The sequence below is a fragment of the Adelges cooleyi genome, unplaced genomic scaffold (assembly GCF_023614345.1).
Source record: "Adelges cooleyi isolate 19-005CV unplaced genomic scaffold, UGA_ACOO_1.1 ACOO_flye_CR_arks_rails_tigmint_CR_PRNA_23, whole genome shotgun sequence".
Lineage (NCBI taxonomy): Eukaryota > Metazoa > Arthropoda > Insecta > Hemiptera > Adelgidae > Adelges > Adelges cooleyi.
The window spans coordinates 4,854,470-4,877,592 of record NW_026095893.1 but is presented as its reverse complement, the minus strand read 5'-3'; the positions used below and the strand labels follow the sequence as shown (position 1 = coordinate 4,877,592).

General features: G+C 33.3%; 1 protein-coding gene across 2 annotated transcripts; it reads right to left on the bottom strand.

Annotated features, from left to right (window-relative positions):
* Positions 1 to 6,987: 6,987 nt before the first annotated feature.
* On the bottom strand, positions 6,988 to 22,920 carry LOC126836191 (protein decapentaplegic-like). 2 transcript variants are annotated; one of them, XM_050569385.1, is made up of 3 exons: positions 22,212 to 22,920; positions 16,829 to 17,140; positions 6,988 to 8,665 (listed from the first exon to the last, which is right to left on the bottom strand). In XM_050569385.1, the coding sequence occupies exons 2-3, from the start codon at positions 17,124 to 17,126 to the stop codon at positions 7,803 to 7,805; spliced, it is 1,161 nt and encodes a 386-aa protein (XP_050425342.1). In that variant the 5' UTR covers positions 17,127 to 17,140; positions 22,212 to 22,920; the 3' UTR covers positions 6,988 to 7,802. The 2 variants fall into 2 exon arrangements, with proteins under 2 accessions (XP_050425342.1, XP_050425341.1); XM_050569384.1 differs by having other exon boundaries at positions 22,262 to 22,920.
* Between the last annotated feature and the right edge of the window lie 203 nt (positions 22,921 to 23,123).

Genomic DNA, 23,123 nt, shown 5'->3' with positions numbered 1-23,123 from the left:
TACGTATACACACGATTTGTGTGTGTGTGTGTGTATGTGTAAGAAAGAGAGACAGAGAAGTAATATTATCCTGTGTAATAATAACAATAATAAAATAACGTGAGCGAGTGCGCGCAAACACATACGTATATATGTATACTATGTGCGATAGATGTGATCCGATTATTATTGGTATTATTATTATATTATATTTGAGTGTGTGTGTACGGTGGTGGACACACTGTGAATGGCGTTTTAATTATTGATACATGAATAATAGAAATAATAATGAAAAATAAATGGGAGCTCACCGCACCGTGGCCAGACGAAATGAGACGAAAAAAAAGAAGAGGAAACGCGTACGTGAAAATAAGTAGTGACCGGGAATATTGCACGCCCCGGGCTTACTTGCACACCACCGGCTCGATGAAAAGTGCCGACAAATGAAATCGTCTCTATTTATCATAATATTGTTGTTGTTATTATTATTATCATCATTATTATTATTATTGTATTATCCCGTATGCACTGTGTTCTTCTTGTGTGATCGGATTAGCCACGGCCGGGCGCGGGTTGTTGGACAATCGGAAAAATAAAAATTGAAATTCCACACTCGACCCCATTGATGGCTATCCAACATGTTACAACATAGTCGCGAGTACACGTCATTGTCAACATCATCATCATCATCCTCATCATCATGATAATAATTTGACCGATGACGTTGACGTATACAAAAGTGAAGCACGGTTGCTAGGTAGGTATACGACGGCTTTTACGTTTAATCCTGTACAACTTGTTCCATTAGAATGAGCTCATATTATGTTAAGGTTGTTAACGATAAATTACCATCATGAAAATAATGATAGAAAAAATACGTCGGTCGTTCGTTGTATATACCCAAAACATTACAAGTACAAGGTGATCAATAAGGATAAGACACTCATTTTCTTATATACATATTTTAACTGTTAATAGAAACTTTCATAGGTTAATTATATAGTTCTAGCGAATGATACGTAGAGTAAATATAATTATTATGAAAAAATATAGTAAAATTTTAAAACATCACCGCTTCCTAAATTTCTACCACAGTTATTACTAGTTATCATTTAAGACTTTTAAACCTTGAAATGTGAGCTAATATTGCAATTCTTCTCTTCCGAAACTACAGTTGTTTATTGTATTAAATTAGAAAATCCACAAATTATTTAAAAAAAAAAAATAACTAAAATAAGTTTAACTTATAGCGTGGTAGCGCTACCAAGTTCCGCAAGTTGGCCGCGCCTCTTGTAGAAGCATGAGTGACCATACGGACGCGTGACCAGAAAAGTGGCGCCGCCATGGTGGCCCCGTGTGAAAGAAACCTTAGGGGATTGCATGTGGTCTATTTCTTTGTCGTTTAAGACCAAAAAGCTAGACAAAATTTCGAATATTTAGGATGGCCCGATTTCAATTCTGTAAAGACATATGAGTTCTTTGGCCACTTTACTAGGTTATATGGTAAATAGATTTGTGATTTTTTATGTAAAACTTGGGTTTAATATTGAAAAAAATACAAATTAAATTTATTTAATAACAAGAAACTAACATGTTTAAATGAAAATAAGCTTCCAAGATTACATAGTAAAGTAGCCAACGAACTCGAATCTCTTTACAGACTTGAAATTTGACTATTCTATGTATTCGAAATTTTGTCTGGCTTTTTGGTCTAAAATAAACCAAAATGGCTTTTACTCATAGAAAAAATGATTTAAATTAGAAAAAAGAAGTTTTAATAAATATAGACCCTGTCAATTAATTTCCCGGTTTATTTTTATCAGCTTCAAGGTATTATTTTTAATTTATATCATTTTTTCTATAATATGTTAAAACCCATTTTTTTACACAAAAAGAAAAAAAAAATCAAAATTCGTTTCTTACATAACCCAGTAAAGTTTTCAAATAATTTGTTCATCTTTACTGAACTGAAATAGGACCATCCTAAGTAGTCGAAATTTTGTCTGGCTTTTTAGTCTAAAACGCCAAAAAAACAGACCGCATACAATCTCCTTAAGAGGTTGTCAGCTGCTACTCCAGCCATATTTTTCGATTCATAAGACTTCGGCAAAACTTCCTCGGCCCGCAATTAGCGATCAGCGCTACTATAGTCGGTCCGTGGTCGTAGGTGATCTGCTTTGATCAACAGTTCATATTGCCATTCGACATTCATTCTAATTAGTTGATCAACTTCACTGTATACTTAGAAGAGGTAATATTTTTTTTAGCCAAAATTGCTTCCTAAAGATGTTTTGTGCTCAATATTAAAAGAAAATGAAATTTGAGGAAGAAATAAAGGAGGCGGAGTGGTTTGACCACACGGCACACCATACTTCATAAATAGATGTAAGATGATAGAGCCATAAACGTCGGTACGTGTCGGTTGCACTGACGTGAAGTAATTACCGTCCATTTTATATTTATGAACGTGATCTGTTAGCAGGTCGAGTCTAAGAAAATATTATGTACGCTTTTTTCGTAGTTATAATGCAACGTGTGTAAACAAGATGAGATATCAATCCTTTTCCCTTTTTATATACTAATTAAATATATAAATTAAGTCAATTACATTGTTATGAATCTCATTTTGTTTTAGTGATTAATTTACTTTTATTGTACAATAATACTGTTCCGACCCGGCGTTTCCCGGGGTAAAATAATTATAAATAAGATAAGAAAAGTCAGTACTCTAGGCTTTAAAGCTTTAGCATACTCCGTCTCAGTTTTTTTACATTACACATTATATTGATTATGTCCCCCTCTTACTCAAGGGTCCCAGTCCCGGTCCCAGTCTCAGTCCCAGATCCAGTTCCAATCGTGAAAAGCGTCCCCAGAATCGTGGTACATAGAATCGGCCTGTTCCTTTAATCATCACCTACCATTCGCTCGAGTACCGTGGTTACCATGGTTACTAACCAAGTGTTTATTTTGGGTTAGCAACGGAAAAAATTTCGTATTTGAAGTACAAAGTTCGTGTTTGAGGCCATTCTTAGGGGTAGAATTTTCGAAAAGTACTATGCCAGTTAGGTTCGCGGGAGTGTACTCGACAACTTCCCAAAGTTTCATGGCGATCGGATGAACGGTGTACTAATGCATAAAGGACAGACAAACAGACAGACATTCATTTATACATATATATAGATAATATTTGAATAATACTATTTCTAAACATTATAGCCCCAAAATCAGACCTATTGACATATATAAAAATAAAATAATAAATTATTTGTGATGATTCATCTTTTTTACATCTCTATTGCCTCCCTAATATTAAGTTCTTTGGAACTATTTACAGTTTTAAGTAATTTTATTGATTTTGTGCTCTGATTGGGGTCCATTAAAATATGTTCTACGTTCGGAGATTTATGAAATGTTAAGAACTAAGAATAATTTGTTAATTCCATTCCAAAATGTTTTATAATAATTTGTAAAAACATGTGGTGAAGATGAGTCATCACTTCCGGTATGGCGTAGTAGATGAGCGCTGCTGTATAAGTAATAGGTATAGAGACGGAGGCTGTTTGCCCGCAATAATTGTTCTTACAATTAGTGTCGTGAGCGCTGATGATGACAACATCACTACCGAAATACACGTATAATTTTTTGGGGTGTGTTTAAATATTTTATTATCTTATTACTTGTTATATATGTATAAACACAAGTGTTACTCAGGTTTTGTCTACACCGAAATTGTCAGAAAATTAAACTTGGGATGTACTTATATTGATTAAGAATGTAATAAATAACCCTTCGCAAAAACTGTTTGCTACCATTAATTTATGATTAACATAGATAAGTTTTCAATGCAAGCGATCATATTAATTTCTGAATAATTTCTAGATATAGCTACTAGTACTAAATCTCAAGCTTATTATTTTTTCACCTCGCCAGTTTTCATTCGGTCGAATGGATTAAATAATGAATATTGCGACTTCCATCGATAAGAGAAAAATTAATTAATTGTAAGCTGGAACTCAATTATACGGTTTACCGTGCCCACCCAATTAGGTATTGTGTAATATGACTAATTACAAAATAATAGAATTGTTCTTAAACGTTAGTATTAAAAATAAAACTGAATATAATCTAGTAATAATCGATGCATGCAAAGTTAAATGCCACACGGAGGTTAATAATGCAAAACCTGTTATACCAGTAGTTACAGTATACGTGTATAATCACATGCATAGCTATTTTGTACCTTATAAATATTATGACGTCTCTGTTTGACTGTAGACTTTTCGTGATGCGTTAAAATACAAATAAAAAAATAACATATGTTAAACGAATTTGTCTGACAAGTATTCCTCGTTAATTTTTCAGACATAATATAATAATATTATCATTATCCAATAGTTATATTACATTATGATGACTCATTTGATTTTTTTTTATGATAGCTGTTCACCGGAGCCCTAAACGACAATATTGTAGGCTAAGTTCAAAAAACCCGCGTCGTTATAGTCATCGCATTTGATTATTCACGTATATAGTTCCGATATTTCCTATTCTTAGTGCGGTAATGTCATATTGAACATACTCTTATTTCTCTAGTGAAATTAATCTCTCATCCCAGAGTCTTAGCTTTGGCAATTTTTCACTGACGAATTCATTCTTAATAAAGATAACATTTATGAGCCATCGTGAAGTAGAGACTGTTAGTAATTCTCGTGAGTCCAACACTCACTGTTCTAGACAATACAGACCATACCATATAATATTGGCTATTGTGTGGTATGTTAACATAAGGGAAGCTTCAGACTCTCTAAAAAAATTTAGACTATTTGCACATAATATGCTATGGAGAACGATGTTGTTTTGACTTTTAGATAAACCATTTATTTAATGGACTACATATATATGGTAGGATGACACAAGTAGCTTATGTGTCAATTTTTCCGACGTTAGGGAAAATACAATTTCACCTTTTAATTAATACTAAAATTCTAAAATTGCTTTGTTATTTCCATATATATATTCCTTATGAATCTTGAACCTACGTGACAACAAATCGGGGGTTCAAACTGATAATTTTTAGTAATTGTTAATTTGAAAATTTGTTCAGATAATCTCTTATAAAAATCTCTGTCAAAAAATAACTATTTATTCTTCGGAAACTTCTGAATTTTCAAATATGTCTGATGTCCCACAATAAGTCAAATTCTAATGCAACAAAGTACAAACAAATATCAAAAAAGTCGTCTGTCTGTGATATAATAACATAATGTATTATAATTAGTATTTTAGTATAAATTGTAAAACTACTAATAATGGATGTATCCATTATTTTTCAGTATTGTTTTTAAGACATACCTACATTATTTTTGTGTTGTACATAAAATTGTTCGCACGTTTTCGACATTTATCTATCAGTTGTTTTATGTAATTGAACACAGGTAGTATGCGATTAAGGTAATTATTATTTAACTAATTCGTTCACTCTAGTCTTATAAAACTGCCGGTCAGGACGTGCCGTAGACTTCGAACGACTTAATTTCATTCAGTACTGTTGAAATATAAAAAAATAATTGATAAACGGCGATAATTCATATTTTCGTTAAAAAAATGTTAAAAACAACGTGTAATTCATGTAGAATTCATAACCATTAAGAGATAATATTTACATTTTAGGATAAGACTTCCAAAACAAATAGTATAAATAATAATTATAGTAGGCATAGGTTAACAGGTATAAATCACAACAAATATGATATCCGCTATATCATATATTACATTACGTAGGCATTAGGCAAGTATACCTTTGCTACAACAACATTATTCATTAGCGAGTAAAGTAAAAACATATTAGCCACTAAATAAAAGTACTGCTCGTGATTGTCTTCAAATAACATCAAAATTTACACAGCGTGCTATAATAATATTTATTATAACCAGTCGTATACCAATTCCCAGAGTTCAGCACAAAAGTCCAAATGTCTAATATATTTTTTAATTTTTTTTTAATATTTTATAATTATTTTGTTAGCCAAAAGTTCTTGCCTACAAAATATTCTTTGGGTGTAATAAAAAACCTTAAAATATAATAATAATAAAGTTTTGAAAAGTTTATAATTTCGTGTCGTCGGGGTAATAATGAGTTAAATTATCAGATATAAGGCAAACTTCTTTTCAGGAACTTCATCGACTAATTCCAATTGTAATTTTTTTTTTTTAGACGGCTTTCCGTCTATTCTAATTTGATCTAATTTAAACAATATACAATTTAAATAAGAGAAAATAATAATGTGAAATAAACCGAAGAATATTGTTTTGATCTTTTTCAATTTGATCACTGACCGATATTGTATGTTATTCATACAATTGAAGCATATTGCCGGGGACGACTAATAGAGGCGTAAAAACATTTTAATGTAAAACTTTTGGATCGTTTAAACGATAACACAAGTAGTGTCAGTAGTCACAATTATTTAGCAATTATCCTATACAAATAGACTATCGATTTTTTGACAGAACGATTTTACTGTATTTATTATCCCATGACATAGATGATTGATATAGATTAAAGATGAATAAATAAATTTTATTATAAAATCATGGAAAGCCAAGTGGAAGTACAGAAATGGTATTCGGTTGTTTTATTTTTACCGATTCACAGGCGACGTATTCATGTTAAAAAGTTGCGGATGTACATATCTTGATACCTAACGTGTTTTTCTTTTGAAATTTAATCCAGTGCGCAATAGATATTTGATTTTTAACGCAAACCGATAAGAAAAAACTTATAAGGACTTTGCATGTACCTAGTATAAAACGATTCGAGATGCCATTAACGTAGTCCATATTCTTGCACAGTAAAACCAAAAAAATATTATCAAAAGAAATAATAAAATAGCTAGAACGGAATTTAGTATAATAAACATTTAGTATAATTTAACACAATTTTATTATTATTTACAAAAATATATGTACAATATATATAATAATATAAATATAATAAGTGTTCTACACAGAAAAAAATAGTAGTAGGATACATTTTTTTGAAGTATGCATAGACATCATTTTGAAATCTCTCTTTTATTATCAATAATTTGATTTTCTATTTTTACTCAAAGCTCGTGGAATAAAAACACGGGTCTAACTCTACACGAATAATAATATTATGGTAACATATATCAAGGCAAGTCAAAAATTTAATAAAAATAAATAAACAAACAAAATTCAAGTATAATATAACAAAACTGTATAAGGTATTTTGGTCGGTTTTTGATTAATAAAAAAGAGGAGGGATTTATGAATATTATTATCATTATTATAAATATAAAAGACTAGTTTATGACCATGATTTACAAAACAATATAATAATGTTCACTGGTCGGTGTACAAAAAGCTAAAATAATATACAGGTATAACACAAAAAGAGGAGTATTTTATGATTAATTTAATTGGAGGACACAGTTTATATGTGGGGGCGAGGGGAGGAAAGGGGAGGGAGGTGACTTAAAAGAGGAATCCGAGTTTCTTCACTTAACATAAAGATCATTGAGTCCACGCCCGTTTCAGCGGTTTCGAGAGCATTCGATTTTATTTGTCAAATGTATATAATAATAATTATAATAATGATCACAATAAATCATTTTTGTAAAAACCTTCGAATGAAAATGAACAAAAAAAATATATATAAAGAAACCCCATCTCGTATCAAGAGGCGTATAAAAATAATAGTAAAAAAAAAATTAATAATAATATAATATCTTTGGGCGACGCTGTGTGTGTGTGTGTTTGTGTGTTTGGTGTACGACGGTGGTGACAGCCGCGGCGGCGGACTACCTGCACCCGCAACCCAGTACTTGCATGTCCTGATAGTTCTTGAGCACTACCTTGTTATCCTCGTCCAGGTATAACATGGATATGGACGCCAACTGGGTGGGCACGCAACACGCTTTGGGCACTGCGGTCGGGTTCATCGAGTTGACCAGCGTTTGCACGATGGCGTGGTTGGTGGTGTTAAGGTGTTCGGCGACCGGGAACGGGCAGTCGCCTTGACAATAGTATGCGTCGTAACCGGGCGGCGCGACGATCCAGTCATCCCAGCCGACGTCCGTGAAGTCCACGTACAGCGGATGCCTCTGGCATATATTGCGGCCTGCGCCGCCGTCTTTTCGCCGCTTGTTGCCGCTCCGCTGCTGCTGAGACGCCGACCGCTTCCGCCGAGGCGGTCCCACCGGCCTGCTATTTTTGCCGTCGTCCGAGTACACCAGCAGGGCAGGCCTGTTTCCTGCCCGCAGCTCGAACGTGCCGGGTATGGGCGCTCGGCCGCCGCCGCCCGTCAGCGTCTCCACCAACAGGCCGTGGTTGACGTCCGCCCATCGGGCCTTGTCGTGTTGATGTTGCTGCGACCACCTTTCAAGGGCGGGCGTTACGTCCAGCGTAACGGCTTGGTCACCGTTCTCCTCGAGGTCTACGTACTGCGAGTCCAAAAGCCGCAGCACAGGTTTGGATACGCCCCGAACGCCAGGCTGGACGATGTCGTGGACGAGCACTTGCACGCGGGTCGGATGGCCTTGCGGCCGGCGGGTTAGTGGCATTAGCCTCAGTTCAGCCGCTGTCAGCCATTCCCCTTCCGGTAACGGGTCTACAGCAAACTGCAAACGATATTTTCGGCACTTAGGATTTTTTGGTTCCGATTCTGGAATAAAAAAAATAAACCATTATTAAAACAATCGGATTGCAGAAAATGAGCTAGCAATTAGCAATTAGTAGCATGACGGAGGAAGTCGTAGTACGACTTAATATATTGTAACGAGGGAATGGTTAAATCAGACAGACGACACATGAATACCATGGGAAATCAATCAAAGAAACTGTTACGTTAAATTAAGTTTTTAGGCAAGGATTCAAAACGTAACCAGATTGAAATTACGAACGAAACACGATTTTTATTTTGTTCCTCTGTAATTTTGGTAAGTTTTCAGTCCTTGTCTTGAGGTGGTAGATTAGCGGGCGAGCTACGAGGCCTCAGACTCTTGAGTAGCCTTTGAGTATAAGGGTCGAAGTGGCCGACTAAAAATTGCCGTGAGTAACGGTAGCCGCCGGCCATCGAGATAGAGGTAGAAGATAAGTACACCGTGACGGTTAAAAAGTAATTGGGTATTTTTGTTTTTGTAATGAAAACACATTTCATAGCACAAAATTCGATTACGAAACGATTTGGCACGACGCACACTGAAAGGTGAATGAAACCGGCTCAAGTTCACGTCGGTTATCTTGGGCAAAAAGTAAATGCAGAAAGAGCGCAGCGCCGTTTTAAAATTAATTACAATTATAAACGCAAATATTGATTTCGAAGTTCATTCGCCGCTCGAGCAATAGTAATAATATCATAATTACAACTATTGAGCGATACACGCTTAAACTCTGTCCTGCTGTTGATTAGCAGATAAAATATTAAATCAAACGCAGAATACTGGTACAACTATAAAAAAAAAGCGTATTAAAATTTTTGGTGCACATAATATCAGATAAGTAGTCAACATAATAAATGTATAGTATCAATACATTGTAAATGTACTTTTTATTAAAAGATACACAATATGCTGTATATCCCCAAATGACTATACCTGTGAATGATGACAATTTTTAATTATTAAATAATTTAAAAAAACTGTGAAAATGTGGTTATTTTTAACCATTCCTTGCAACAAGCCTTTCAATCTTGCAAAGCTCTATTATATACAAAGTGAATCAATTATTTTGTTCTTTACCAATTTAATTGATTACATCGGTTAAATAAAAATTACATAAATAACTAAAACATAGTCGTTCTGAGACATACTGTATACAATACACGCGCCGTGTATGTATTGTATCTTTTAAGCATTGGCCTTGATCTTACAACGGAAAACAAGTTTAAAATTAAATCGGAATAATTTGTTTACCTAAATTTAAAAGTATGTTTGTGATTAACTTATTGTCTTCGATTATGGTATTTTAATTTATGAAAACAGCCTAACCCCTGTACAAAAATAACGCTTACATAGTATTTATTAAAATATTATTATTAATATTATCATCTAAAAAATAAGTTAGGTATCTCTTAATCAAAACATTAACAAAAACGAAACAGTATCATTTTTCCCCATTATTTTGTTTGTTATATTAATATTTTATGGAGTACATATTAGTTCATAATACCTGTGTGCGTTTATCTCTTTTAAAAACGACTATTTTTATTTAATCGTTATTTGTAAGTCGATTGGACCTCAATGCATTAAGTCAATATAACATAAGAGTTATTTTATAAGGAGATGAAAGCACATATTATTAGGCCAAACAATTTAGAATGTCCTTTCAATTACTCAAAAACCAGAATAGCCAAATTCATGAGAAAAAAAAATACTTAAGAAATAATGATTTATAAAAGAAAAATATCGTAGGTGTGTCATGTTCTTATCATATAACATACGAATAAAAGTAATAAAGAAAGTTGTCAATTTATTACACAAATATATACACACACACACACAGTGTTTATAAACGATATAAATTATTATTAACTGATTAATTATTATTTAACATAACTCATAAATAAATAAACAAATATTTATCTATTTAAAATTGTTTATTTAAAGTATTAATTTTATTTACAATAGATCTCTAAGATGTTTATTTTTTTCATTAACTATGTAAATTTGTAATGTAGACAAAACAGTGCAATGCACGATGAACAATGGGTGACTTGCTTGGTAACACGTTACACGAATGATAAAAATTAGAAACATCAGTCAGAAGATTGAAGATCAGCAAGAACATGCACCGTTGTAAAATTTCTTATAAATAAATTATGGTTTTAAATTAATATAGACAATATTGTGTTACTTAACTTGCATAACCTAACTATACATGCGATATAGAAATTCTATGAGTTCAAACCTTAAAAATAAAATGAACTTTCGATCACCTCATGATAACTCCGTCAATTGAGCATAACATAATACATAGATAAAGGGTTCGACCAATAGTCTATAATATTGTATTTACTATTAGGGTGAAATATTCGAATTATTAGTAGCACGCAAGCATTTCTAAGTATCATTAGTTAATACGTTTAAGACAAATCCTATACCTACTATAAAATTACTCTCTCTCTTTCTTTCAATCTTTCTATATTACAATTATAAACCATATGCACAAAGAAAAGATACAACTTTACCGACCTGTAAACACTGTAACCCGAAACGACAAGAACAATGGCTGTTTACGACCCAAAACTAACGGCCTTAAAATATTTACTCGCTTTTATCCGTTGGTCGTCGTCATATTTTTCTTAATGTTGACATTTCCGATAAATTGCAATGGGAAACCGAATACAGTCACTACCTAGCAAAAACATCTACCAGTTTACTTAGACTAAATGAAATTAAGTTTATAATTCGAATGACATGGGGTAGACATATTAGTATGTTAATTTTAGCAAAATTTGTGCGACATTTCAGTCAAGAGACGAATCATTTCTGGACATACACGAACAGTGCAGTGCTAGAACTGTATACTCTGACAACTATACTGTCCCTTCCCTTCATTACTCCTTAGCACAGCCTTGAGCACAAATCATGAAAATCTGCACGGTAAGCAAGCGTTAATTATTTAATTTATATTTATAAAAACACCCATCTACTTTAATAATTGTCATCATTTTTATTAGGTTTAATTAATAATTTCACCCACACGTGTACAACATTTAATTAATCGAACGCCAATGATACAAACTAATAACATTGATAATGTATAGGAAATATTATTATCAACAAATCTAGGTTATTGAGAAATACTTAATTGCATGCGGTCTGTTTTTCTACGTTATAGACCAAAAACCCAGACAAAATTTCGACTACTTAGTAATGGTCCGATTTTAATTTTGTAAAGATATAAGAGTTCTTTGAAAATTTTACTAGGTTATGTAAGAAACAGATTTTTTATTTTTGTATATAACAAAATTGGGTTTAAATATTGAAAAAATTGCAAATTAAATTTATTCAACTATAAGAAACTGAATTTTTTTAAATTTGTTTCCTACACAATACAGTAAAGTAGCAAAAGAACTCAAATCTTCTTACAGAATTGAAATCGGACCATCTTATGTAGTCGAAATTTTGTCTGGCTTTTTGGTCTAGAATAAACCAAAATAGCTTTTACTCATAGAAAAAACTATTTGAATTAAACTTGTTGCCTTAAAACTTATTTAAATTAATTGTAAATTAATTGACATGATCGAAATTGATTAAAATCTCCTATTTCTTAAATATTGCCTACACAAAACTCCTTAAACACAGGCCGCATGCAATCTCCTTAAAGAAATTATTTGAAAGAAAACTAAGCGCCGCATTAGTGTGTTATAAAACATTCAAATTAATTTGAAGAACTCTCAACACTGTTTTAAGGCTTTATTCTCAATTTCTAGAACGTTGCGTCGACAAACAGCAGGTAAACATTTAAGCAAAAAAAAAATGCCGAAGAGCCGTTAGTGACTTGTGTACTCTAGAGTACAATAGAGATTAGTTAAGATTTTTTTATACTTCGAACCAACAAAAGAAAGACGTCAGCCGAACCGCAGACTAATTATTATATATTATTTCAAGGATCAATTTTTTTATTTTTTACTCATTTACACAAGACGACGACTAGTAAAAAGGAAATTGTACTGTCATACGCGGCTAAAGTGATAAACTCGCTCTTTGTCTAATATGAATAACGATGCGGTTGTTTGCTGCAAGAGTCTTGTTTAGTATTTTCTTATTGGTCTATTATTAAGCGTCACACTTATCACGACAATGGTAAATTATAAAAATTATACATTGGAGGTTTTTTAGTACTTTTTAAAAAATGCGGTTTTTAACGCACTTACGTTTATACAGGTTTCTTTTAACCATAGACTGCATGTTTTTCTTTTGAAAAAAAAAATACAACATATAGTATTAAACGAGGATTCTAGTAAAAATAGTATAAAAAAAATGAATATATTTTTCGTAGTAAATTTTTTTTTAATTGTTTGGCTTATTCTAGGCTATTTAGGACCATTGCCGCTTCCACGACATATTTCCACGTCTATCTATGAAAGGCAGCTCTTCTCCATTTAACACCCCAAGATTTTTAGATCTCTTTAACTTGATCCTTCCACCGTTGTTTAGGCCTTCCCCTTGGTCGTATTTTATTTGGTTGACTCTCTGCCTTCCATACGTGCCCGACCGGCGGCCCATCTTGATCTCTGGCTCTTGGCTATGCCCACTACAATGGGATCGTTAAATAAAGTATTCAGTTATCTGTTTGTTCTTTTTTCGTAGATGCTTTCTTCATTTTTCTTTGGTCCAAATATTCTTCGAAAAGTTTTTCTCACGAATATCATTAGTTTGTAATCGTTAGACTTGGTGGATGCCCATGATTTAAATAGTTGGATCAATGAAAAATTGCATTTGTTAATCCAGCTGTGATTCTTCTATGTAAATCTTTGTGACTAGTGACTATCGAGTTTATATCTACCGACAGCCTCTAAGTATTTAAAGTTAAGGATGCTTTTAAATGACCGGCGTTAATCTTTATCGCATTTTGCGGATGTTCAAACGTCGATACAACAATCATACATTTGGATTTGTTATCATTAATGATAAGACCAATCTTTCGCTGCACCAATTAGGTTTCGGTTGTTCTTTTGAGACTATCTTCTGTCACTGCTATCTACACCTATATCATATGCATAGAAATTTCTAAATACAAACAGAAAGAACTTAAAAGAAACTGAACGTAATAGAAGCAGGTTTACTTATAAATTGCTTCATAATGTGCATTCAAACAACATAAACAAGAATTGGTCAAGCTGTATTTTGTCTTAGTAGAAAAAAATAGGAAGTGTTCTCGAACACAAGGTTCTCGATATTTGTAAATGAAATCCTATAAAGTGTCCCGATTAATGCGGTCCCCGTGACCGAGAGAGTGTATTGTAAATGTTACTGAGTGTATCTTTGCATTCTTGGCATTGTAAAATATTTTATAGCAAGATCATTTGGGTGAAATTAGAACGTACGCGGCAATAAAGTTATTTTTTCGAAAGTTTTTTTTTTTTCACTAATTTATAAGAAGTCACTTTACGGTGTCGTGATGTTTTATAGAAAAAAAAAATCATAATAATAAAGACAAATAGTATACAAACGTTCGTGCTTCGTTAATTTAACTAGAAACCGGTTGGGACGCTCTTCGATTTAGCGATCATTAGATCTATACGACGGTTACAAATAATATAATCGCTTATCTGATACAAACGAATACAACATGAAGGTAATAGAAAAGTTCTTTTCTTTAGTCAATAAAATCTAATGTATAATTTATTATCTACTAAAAAAACCACAGTAAATAAAAAATAATTACTGTATTTGGTACAAAAATAACTAGCAACTTGGGTCAAAATAGGTGAAAATTGTAATTTTTGGTAAATGAGCTTAAGTTTTTTAAATCCTTACGGGTTTTTTTTTTACAAAATTTCTCAAAATTGTTTACGGTTTGTCCAATAAGCTCTATTGTTTTACATAGCATGAAAGGTGTTTTAATTTAAATTTTGAGTAGTCTTGACTTCTAAAGTCAAAACTTGATATTGGCCATTGATATCACGTGTCAACTTGATCAATGATCTATTATTACTTGAAACATTCGTACATTAAACTTATGATATTTATTGAGTCTCGGAAACTACCTCTGCACCATATCTTTGCACTATAGACATACTTTTTTAATAGCAGGTATACTAATTAAATATCCAAACTCAGAATGGGTATTTTAAGAAACAACAGAGTCAATAACATAATTAATAGTCAATAATTATTAGTCGCACGCCGAAATGTACAAGGTACACCATTTGGTCAATTGGTTTAGTCATATCATAAGTGTTATAGTATAATATACTACAAAACTGCTGTAAGGCCATGACTGCGGGTGGCTATATTATAAAAACCCGTTAAGTCGTTAAAAAAACAAATTTCACCGTTATTAAACGTTAAATGAGGATAAGCGAACGTGACAATTGTCATATCCCACAAAAGTTGTTCAGTATTTTTTTTATTTTCATAATAAAACGTTGAATCAAGAGATGTATACGATAAAAATCTATATAGTTTAACGGCTGTCGGATGCGGTCAAAAGCAATTCATGCCAAGGGCTCCACTAGGCTGAGCATATTGAGATTCTTAAATTTGAATTTAAATAGCACTAACTACCCTAATGTAATATATAAAATCCATAGTTCTGTATAATAACATAATGTTTTTATGTAATAATGTTTTTTCATTACATCCATTACATTGGCTTTCGCGTGTCTCGTGCATATTTTGTGTTTCCATCACACGTATCACGTGGTTACTTGGTACTTAAAATTTTCCTTGCATGTTAATGAAAAATCGATGATGATTACAGTTGGCGCAGTCTTTTCGCATCGTTTTGAAAATTAACCCCATTCCAAATCACCTATTATATTACCTATGTTTTTTGTTTCTCACAAAACCATAATGTTAATGTTTTGTTAGTACTACCTTAATTTTTTTTCTCTTTTATTATTTTTATTACACAATCCATACAATTTTTATGTACAATTACAGTACTACCTTATAAACATTTTTTTTTATTGTTAAAAACCGTTTTATATCATATAGGAACATGTTTTAAACAGCTGTATTAAACATATCGACCACATGTTTAATAGTGATAATTATCGCAAACAAATATCTGTAAAATGTTTGGAGTGGCACTGTAGGCTGGAGCATTGAGAGAACATGCGTCCCATTTCTAAAGTTTAGAAATGTAAACTTTTGGTACATTTTTATAATAAAAGCCGTTTCAGGAAATTGTTGACCAGATCTGCCCCACCAAAGAAAAATATTAACGTTAATATCCAGCGCCATTAATAATAACAATTTATAAACTAAGTCAATTGATTTCTAGTATACATAAAGTCAGACGCACGCTGACGTGCACAATAAAATATAAATTCATCGCTTTATATTAATTGTCAACTATACATTTTTGACGCTGGTCGCAATCAAGTAATATTATGTTTTGCACCGATCTATCTGTAATATAGCATACGTCATAACCGGGTTTTTTGGCTTTAACTCAATATTACTTTTTATTTTATTTATTAAGTTTTAACGTCAAATCCTAGTAGCAAATTGTAAACACGTTTGTGCGTTAAGAATTTTTTTTTCTTTTACCCATAACGACCATAATAATGTATGGATTTCATTTGCGAATGGATCGATTGTATAAAAAAAGCATCGTAAAGATCGAAGTTCTGTCAGGAAAAAAAACATGATTTTAAAAATTATTACCGCCAGTTGATAATGGACAGTAATAACAATTTTACAAATAAATAAATTTTTTATTGTAATTATTTGTATTTTTGCATTGCTAACTAGTAATTACAACATATCTGATGGCAAAGATAACTACTCAGTTATCACATCGAAACTAAAGCCATTATATATTGTACAGACGGCAAAAAAATGTATGTTCAATCGCTTGTTATGTGTCTGGCCTACCTTAAGTGTAGACTTCTTGTGAATTAATACAAGAATGTGATAACTAGTTATTGATGTATTTTCCGAGAATACTACTCAGTTGTGGTGTTGCTAACGGCATCGTCGTTAAATCTAAAATATTTTTTAGGCAAACGTGTTCGTCGGCTTTTAAACGATGTCGAGGGAGAAAGGTCTTGTAACAGTTTTTTAATAGGCAAGTCGCGATTATAGTAGGACACGCGTTTGTTTTTTTCGCGTCGGTTAAGACTTAATAAAAAAAAAATTAAGACACTCACCTCGGTGAAGATACGTCCTGGCGGTGTTCGCCGACTTGACGTGACGTCCAGGCAAAGGTAATCCGGTGGTGTCGAACTCGTTGGACGCCTGCATGTTGTACAGCTCCAACATGGCGGCCGGTATCTCCACCTTAGACTTATCCACCACAGGTCGGCGCTTCATGCCCAGCGCGGCCAGCAAATGTCTCTCCGCTTTGTCAACGTCTTTGAACGCTGCTCGAGCGCCCGACGGTCTCGGCGTATCGCCGCACACTATGCCTGATATTACAGCCACCATCAACAAAACACCGCTTATCATTGTCGATCAAGCACCTAAACGGGACACACAAAAAACAACGGATGATGTAAACATTTTTGCGGACAACCAGGCAATCGCCACACAAATGTGGTCAGTACGTATCGCCTCTAAATAATTATTATATTATTGATCTAACGACAGGGCGCGTTAGGGTTGAAGCATTACAAAAGCAAGTGTCCCATTCTGATTTGGTGTAGTCTAGTCAAAAAGTTACCAAACGTGTAGACGAGTTAACTTGTTGTTGTGGACCAGATATTGTAAAAACTATCATGAGCGTTCTCGCGAATTTTGCTTAAAAATTAAGAATACCTATGTATGATAAAATGATACGCTAAATTAAACTTCTGGTGAGAGCGACCATTACACAGAGTAAGGAAAAAAAATCATAGGTGACTAACAAATATGTATCCGCTATCTCACGCGACCAAAAATCAATAATCATTAACCGATGGTTACTACAATAATTATAATTATTTTAATTAATAGAACCCTGATGTGTAAGCTAACCAATACAATTGTTGATAGTCTAAAACCATTTATTCTTGGCAACCAACATAAACTAATAAATATGGTTTTAACCAATAGATATCGATAACAGATATTAATATTATTCATTTAAGTCTAAAGCAAAAATACCAGTAGGCATAAAAAACGTTTTCCCGAGTAGATATAATAAATTTTAATCATTTACACTGAAAATTAAATACATTTAGGTAATTTAATCGAGTAATCGCGGTACAGCACGAGAAAGTACAATAACAGGTTACAAGATGTTGCTAAATCTTGTACAAATGCCCATATTGCAGTGTCGCCGCTTATCACCCATTAAATAGTTCGTTTCATAATAGAGGTAAATAATTTTTATGCGTATAGGATTTAACTCGAACCTTTGCGTGATATAATATTATAACAAATGTTGTATTCCCTGTAGGTACATTCAATTATGTTATGGCATGCTTAATATAGAAATAAACAAACGGCACGTTATAGGTACTAACAATTATTTGTACTTTATTTCTCATCGAACGTTCAGGGTACAAAATATAAACAGTCAAAGAATTTCCGAAGGTAATCGAATTAAAAAAAAAAAAAGCTACACAGATAAATCACATTGAGAAAGGTTACGTTTATCATCATTTACTAACTGTAACAATATTGTTCTATGATTACATACGAACCGTTAGGATGGACTAGAATAATAATTTAATGTAGTAAAACAATGTTTTATGATAGAGCACAAAAAACCAAAAACAAAACAACAATACCTGATGGGTGTTTTTCGTTTCGATCCAGAAAAAGACTGACACTTAACCTACACTATTAATTTTATGTAAGTCTAAAAAAACCTAATTAAGTATTTAAGTTTAAAAAAAAATCCGGCTTCTTTATAGCTCGATTGTCTATGTAGTAAAGTAGCATACATACAGAGTTTTGTTGTGTTAAAGCCCGACAGCAATTTATCTATAACATTAAAATTTAAAACCTAATCGCGTTTCGCACATCGCATGGAAGAGGAAAATCGTTTACTCCATATTAAGCAATTCTTTTGGTTAAGTTGTTTTTTTAATTCGGTGAACGCGTCCCGGGATCCGTTAACGGGATAGAACTGGCTAGAGGGTATATATGTATATAAGTATATAACACAACACTGTCATGAGTATAGACTATAGAGGTATAGGGTTTTTTTGAACGAATTCGTTATGTTACTCGACCGCACACGTGCCCGATGCCGGTGAAAATGAAACCTGCTCCGTTACCGTAGACGGATTATGTACATATAATATACTTATGCACTTATTATATTATTTTATTAGAGTAAATGATTTACAAACATTTGCACGATTGAAGAGACGATTTAAAAAAAAAAATATGACAGCACGTGACCGCCATCGCGATTTTATATATACGCTTCATTGATGATAATTTTTATTTTGTGTTATTCATCTTACACTGTACACATTTGCAAGTACAGGTATAATAAAGAAAAACGCTCCTGATTAGTATTCTATACAAAACTACATAATAATAATCCCGTCCCTTTTTTCTTTCGAACATTTTTTCTGATTTATTCCACACACAAGAGCGCGTATAATATGTGTAATTATATATTATTGTTATTTATATAATTCATACAATAATAATAGTATCAATACCATACATTAAGACGCATGTTCATAATGTATAATATTTACATTCATTAGAATCGGTGGTTTCAGGAAAACGCAACGCTCAAATTACTCAAAGACGGTCATTTTTTAACCCTGGAATTAGAGTAAAATATTTAATTGAATCTCCAACGTAGGTTTCTTAGAAATCTTTAGCCCCCACCATCAGAGCCAGAGAGAATTCAGTACAATCGTCACTGACGAATAATCTAATTAACTAATGGCCGAATGTTATTAAATAGGTAAATTTACAGCGCAATAATATCTCCTACTAAAAATATTGATCGGTACTCAACCGCAGACCAATCATTGTGATTAAATATTTTTGTTCTGCGCTTCTAACCATTAATACAGTTTTCGATAAGGATAAGAATTGTTACGATATTTAATTTAAAAGTTTATTAACTTAACTGGTATCTTGTGTTTTTTTTTCGAGTAAATACATAGAACTGTTATAAAGTCAAAGATAAATACGGAGTTTGGCGTTAAACTGAAAACATATCAAACCAATATCGAAATATATATTTTAATTTTCTAATTGTAATAGTAATATTTATAACATTTTTTACCCAAACTTCATCTTTTTATAGCTAGTCCAAGTACTTTTGATAATAATATACCGAAACCCCAAAGGTCTAAAAACGTTAATTGTTCCACCACACGGGAAACAGGACAAAATAAAATTAAGTAGAAAAACAATTTTATCTAGAAAGTTCTACAGCACAATTATTTTTTAAACTTCTTAAAAAACGCGTTTGGCCGTTTGACGATATAAATGGCGCTTTAAACATAAAATCACTGTTATTGTAAACGTTTAAAACGTCCGTTTTATCTGATATGCCAACCTTGTTTTGTGCAGTGCCACCACGTGGCCGGCTACTTTATGGACCGCCTAAACTTTATTATTTACCTGAAGCATACAAGAGTATAAGACCAGGGTAAATTCGAAAGACGCTACTCGTTGCGAGACTAAATAATTCACAACAGTTATATTTTTTATATTTTATTTTTATTATTTTTTTAACTTTATTGCCGCTTACAACTGTGGTCCCGATTTAGACAAAAGTAATACAATTCAAAGTTCAATTTAATCTTTTTTTTTGGTTTCATCTTATAATAAATATATTTTAATAATAATAAATTAATAAACCGGTTTATAACGCTATAATTGTACCTATGCATAAATAATTATTATACAACAGATCAAAACTATGTTTTTTGATTCACAATGATTGCACTATATCATTTACTTAACATGCTTCTATCCATAAATCGCCTGAAACTCAAATTTTGACCACCTAACTTTTGAGGGGGAGGGGGTTGAAAGCATATTGTTTTATTTTTCCTTTTTCGGCGTCATTATAGGATTTAAGAGTTAAAAATTAGACTGGATGTAAATCTAATCTCTAATTATAACATTAAAAATCAAAAGACAAAAATGTTTTTTTCATTATTAAAAAACCCTAAAACTATTAAAACACTAATATATATATATATATATATATATATATATAATAATATAATCGTTTTATATATTTGTTTTTTTTTTTCATTTAATATAATATAACAAATACCTAATGATTTTTTTCTATCTATAAATGTCTTTAAACCGTATGTTTTCAACAAAAAAATATGTGCGTGTGCCGTCGGTCGTTAGATTTATCGCGAACGGGCGTGGGAGAAAGAAACGCGTTGATAGCGCGATTGCCGGCGTTATACCGCTGGATCTCATTTAATATACTTTCAAGGTGGACGGATGACCTTTCGGACGTGACAATGGGTGGTACGACCATAGGAATCGCACGCACATAGGTTAACACATACGGTGTAGTTTAGTTGTGTTATTTTACCGCTTAGGCAAAGAGAAAGGTCGCGCACGTTGGCCGTACCCATAGTCATCAACAAACGGGTTCACATAAACGGCTTTTCGGGGAGAACAGTAACAATTGATATCATCAGATTCGGCCAGCATCAATATACCGACATTATACAACACATAATATATTATTTTGTTTATTCATATAATATATGCGGATAACCCTCGTCACCGTTTACAGTGGCCCAATACGGATTGATAATGTTTAAAGTAATACACGAGTTTTAATAATTATTATTGTAAAAAAATATTCGGCCACCTCTGTAAACGCGACCGATTCCTACACGACCAAAGGATGATACCTATACTTTAAAGCCAATCGTGTGCGGTTGGCGACATGACAATACTAACAACGACAACAACAACAGGTTTATGTGAATGTTTATCGTGAGACGCGCGCGCGCACGTGAAACTTTTGGGGTCCAAGTTCAGCGCTGTCGGTCGGCGGCCGTTGCGGCCACATTATCGGTATACACGCCTTGTGCCGCTAGCCGTTTACAAGGTGTTTGGTTGTAAAACGGACCGGTGGGAAAATATATAAAATACAAAGAAGAAAAAATAACGAGCCGGCGCATACGCACGCACGCACACGTATATATTATAATAGTTCAATGTAATTCAATGCGTCGAAAGAACGATAAAATATTTGTATTATATATATATATATATATATATGTAAATAATATTATATTATTTTGAAGTAACTAAAATCGCTCGGTTTTCTTCTATATTATATTATATACATGAGAGATAGAGAGATAACGGCGCAATTATTTTACTTATTAGTATTTAAATAATATAACTATATTGTGTTGTTTTCTCGATTAACGAGCGGCGGCGGCGGCGAAAACCTACCTACATCGAACATATAATACCTATCTACATCAAATTATATCGATAATATAATATTACTTTTTAGATGTAGGTTTATTTCCATATGCGTTGATAACGAGTAAACCTCCCGGCGGCGGGCCCCTCCAGACACCGCGGAGCCAGGCGATTAATACGTTTAAAAAAAAAATGAATAAATAAAAAAAAACCAACTTAGGGCACGCGGTCGTCACGCCGATTTTGATAAAACTGCTTGGACGTACCTGTGAGACGGTCTTTGTCGGTTTTCATGCCGACAAATCTGGCGCCGGCGTATATTGTTTAGTTGTGGTGTCGACGAAAAAAATAATCATAAGTATAGGCGGCGGATCGCTGAGTCGTGCCGTTGTCGTCAAGTCGGTTTTTTGTACGTCAGTCGACACCACGGCAACGTGTATTGTGTATGCGTTTTTGCGAGCAGTTGTGATCGGCGCACGAAATACGGACTTGCCGGTAATAGACGCATACGCCGGTAATCCGGCGTGTTGAGCCGACGGGCAACTGATAACGACCACGGCCGGTTGGAACGCGGCGTGCACTCGGGTCTGTTTAAAAAACATACATGTCCGTCAACGATATACCGATGCGATGAAAACAAATTAAACCGTTATGATAGTACATATTATTCGTATTTATATTTTTTTAGTAACTTTTTTTATTTTTCTATAGTACAGTTATTCAGTTAAAAAAAATAATAATTTATACATTTATTTTAATATAATATCCAAAAACCCGTCTAGCTCTCGTTGCGCGAAAGAATCGATAAAAAAATATAATAATAATAATAATAATGATAATTATAAATAAGAATAATCGTAATCCGTCGAAACGTGTTCGTTTGGCGTAAACGCGTAGAGCGTGCGGTTCGAGAGTGGCCCGTGAACTGATGACGAACACTGGTGTAGTTGCCGGGCCGGCTGGTCGTCGGGTTGGTAAACGCTCCCACCAGGCCACACCACGTACACGGGCGGGTGGGTGGCAACCGGCGGCGGGGATAGCGTGACCACCTATGTGGAACCCCCCACCTTGCACCCCCTAAAAAAACTGCACCGCCGACTTGGGGACGGCCGCGGTTTTGAGGGATTC

Excerpts from the sequence above, each read along its gene's own strand:
- LOC126836191 (XM_050569385.1), bottom strand. The coding sequence starts at position 17,126 with ATGATAAGCGGTGTTTTGTTGATGGTGGCTGTAATATCAGGCATAGTG. Across the intron at positions 8,666-16,828 it reads CAGGACGTATCTTCACCGAG|AATCGGAACCAAAAAATCCT; the intron begins GTGAGTGTCTTA and ends TTTTTATTCCAG.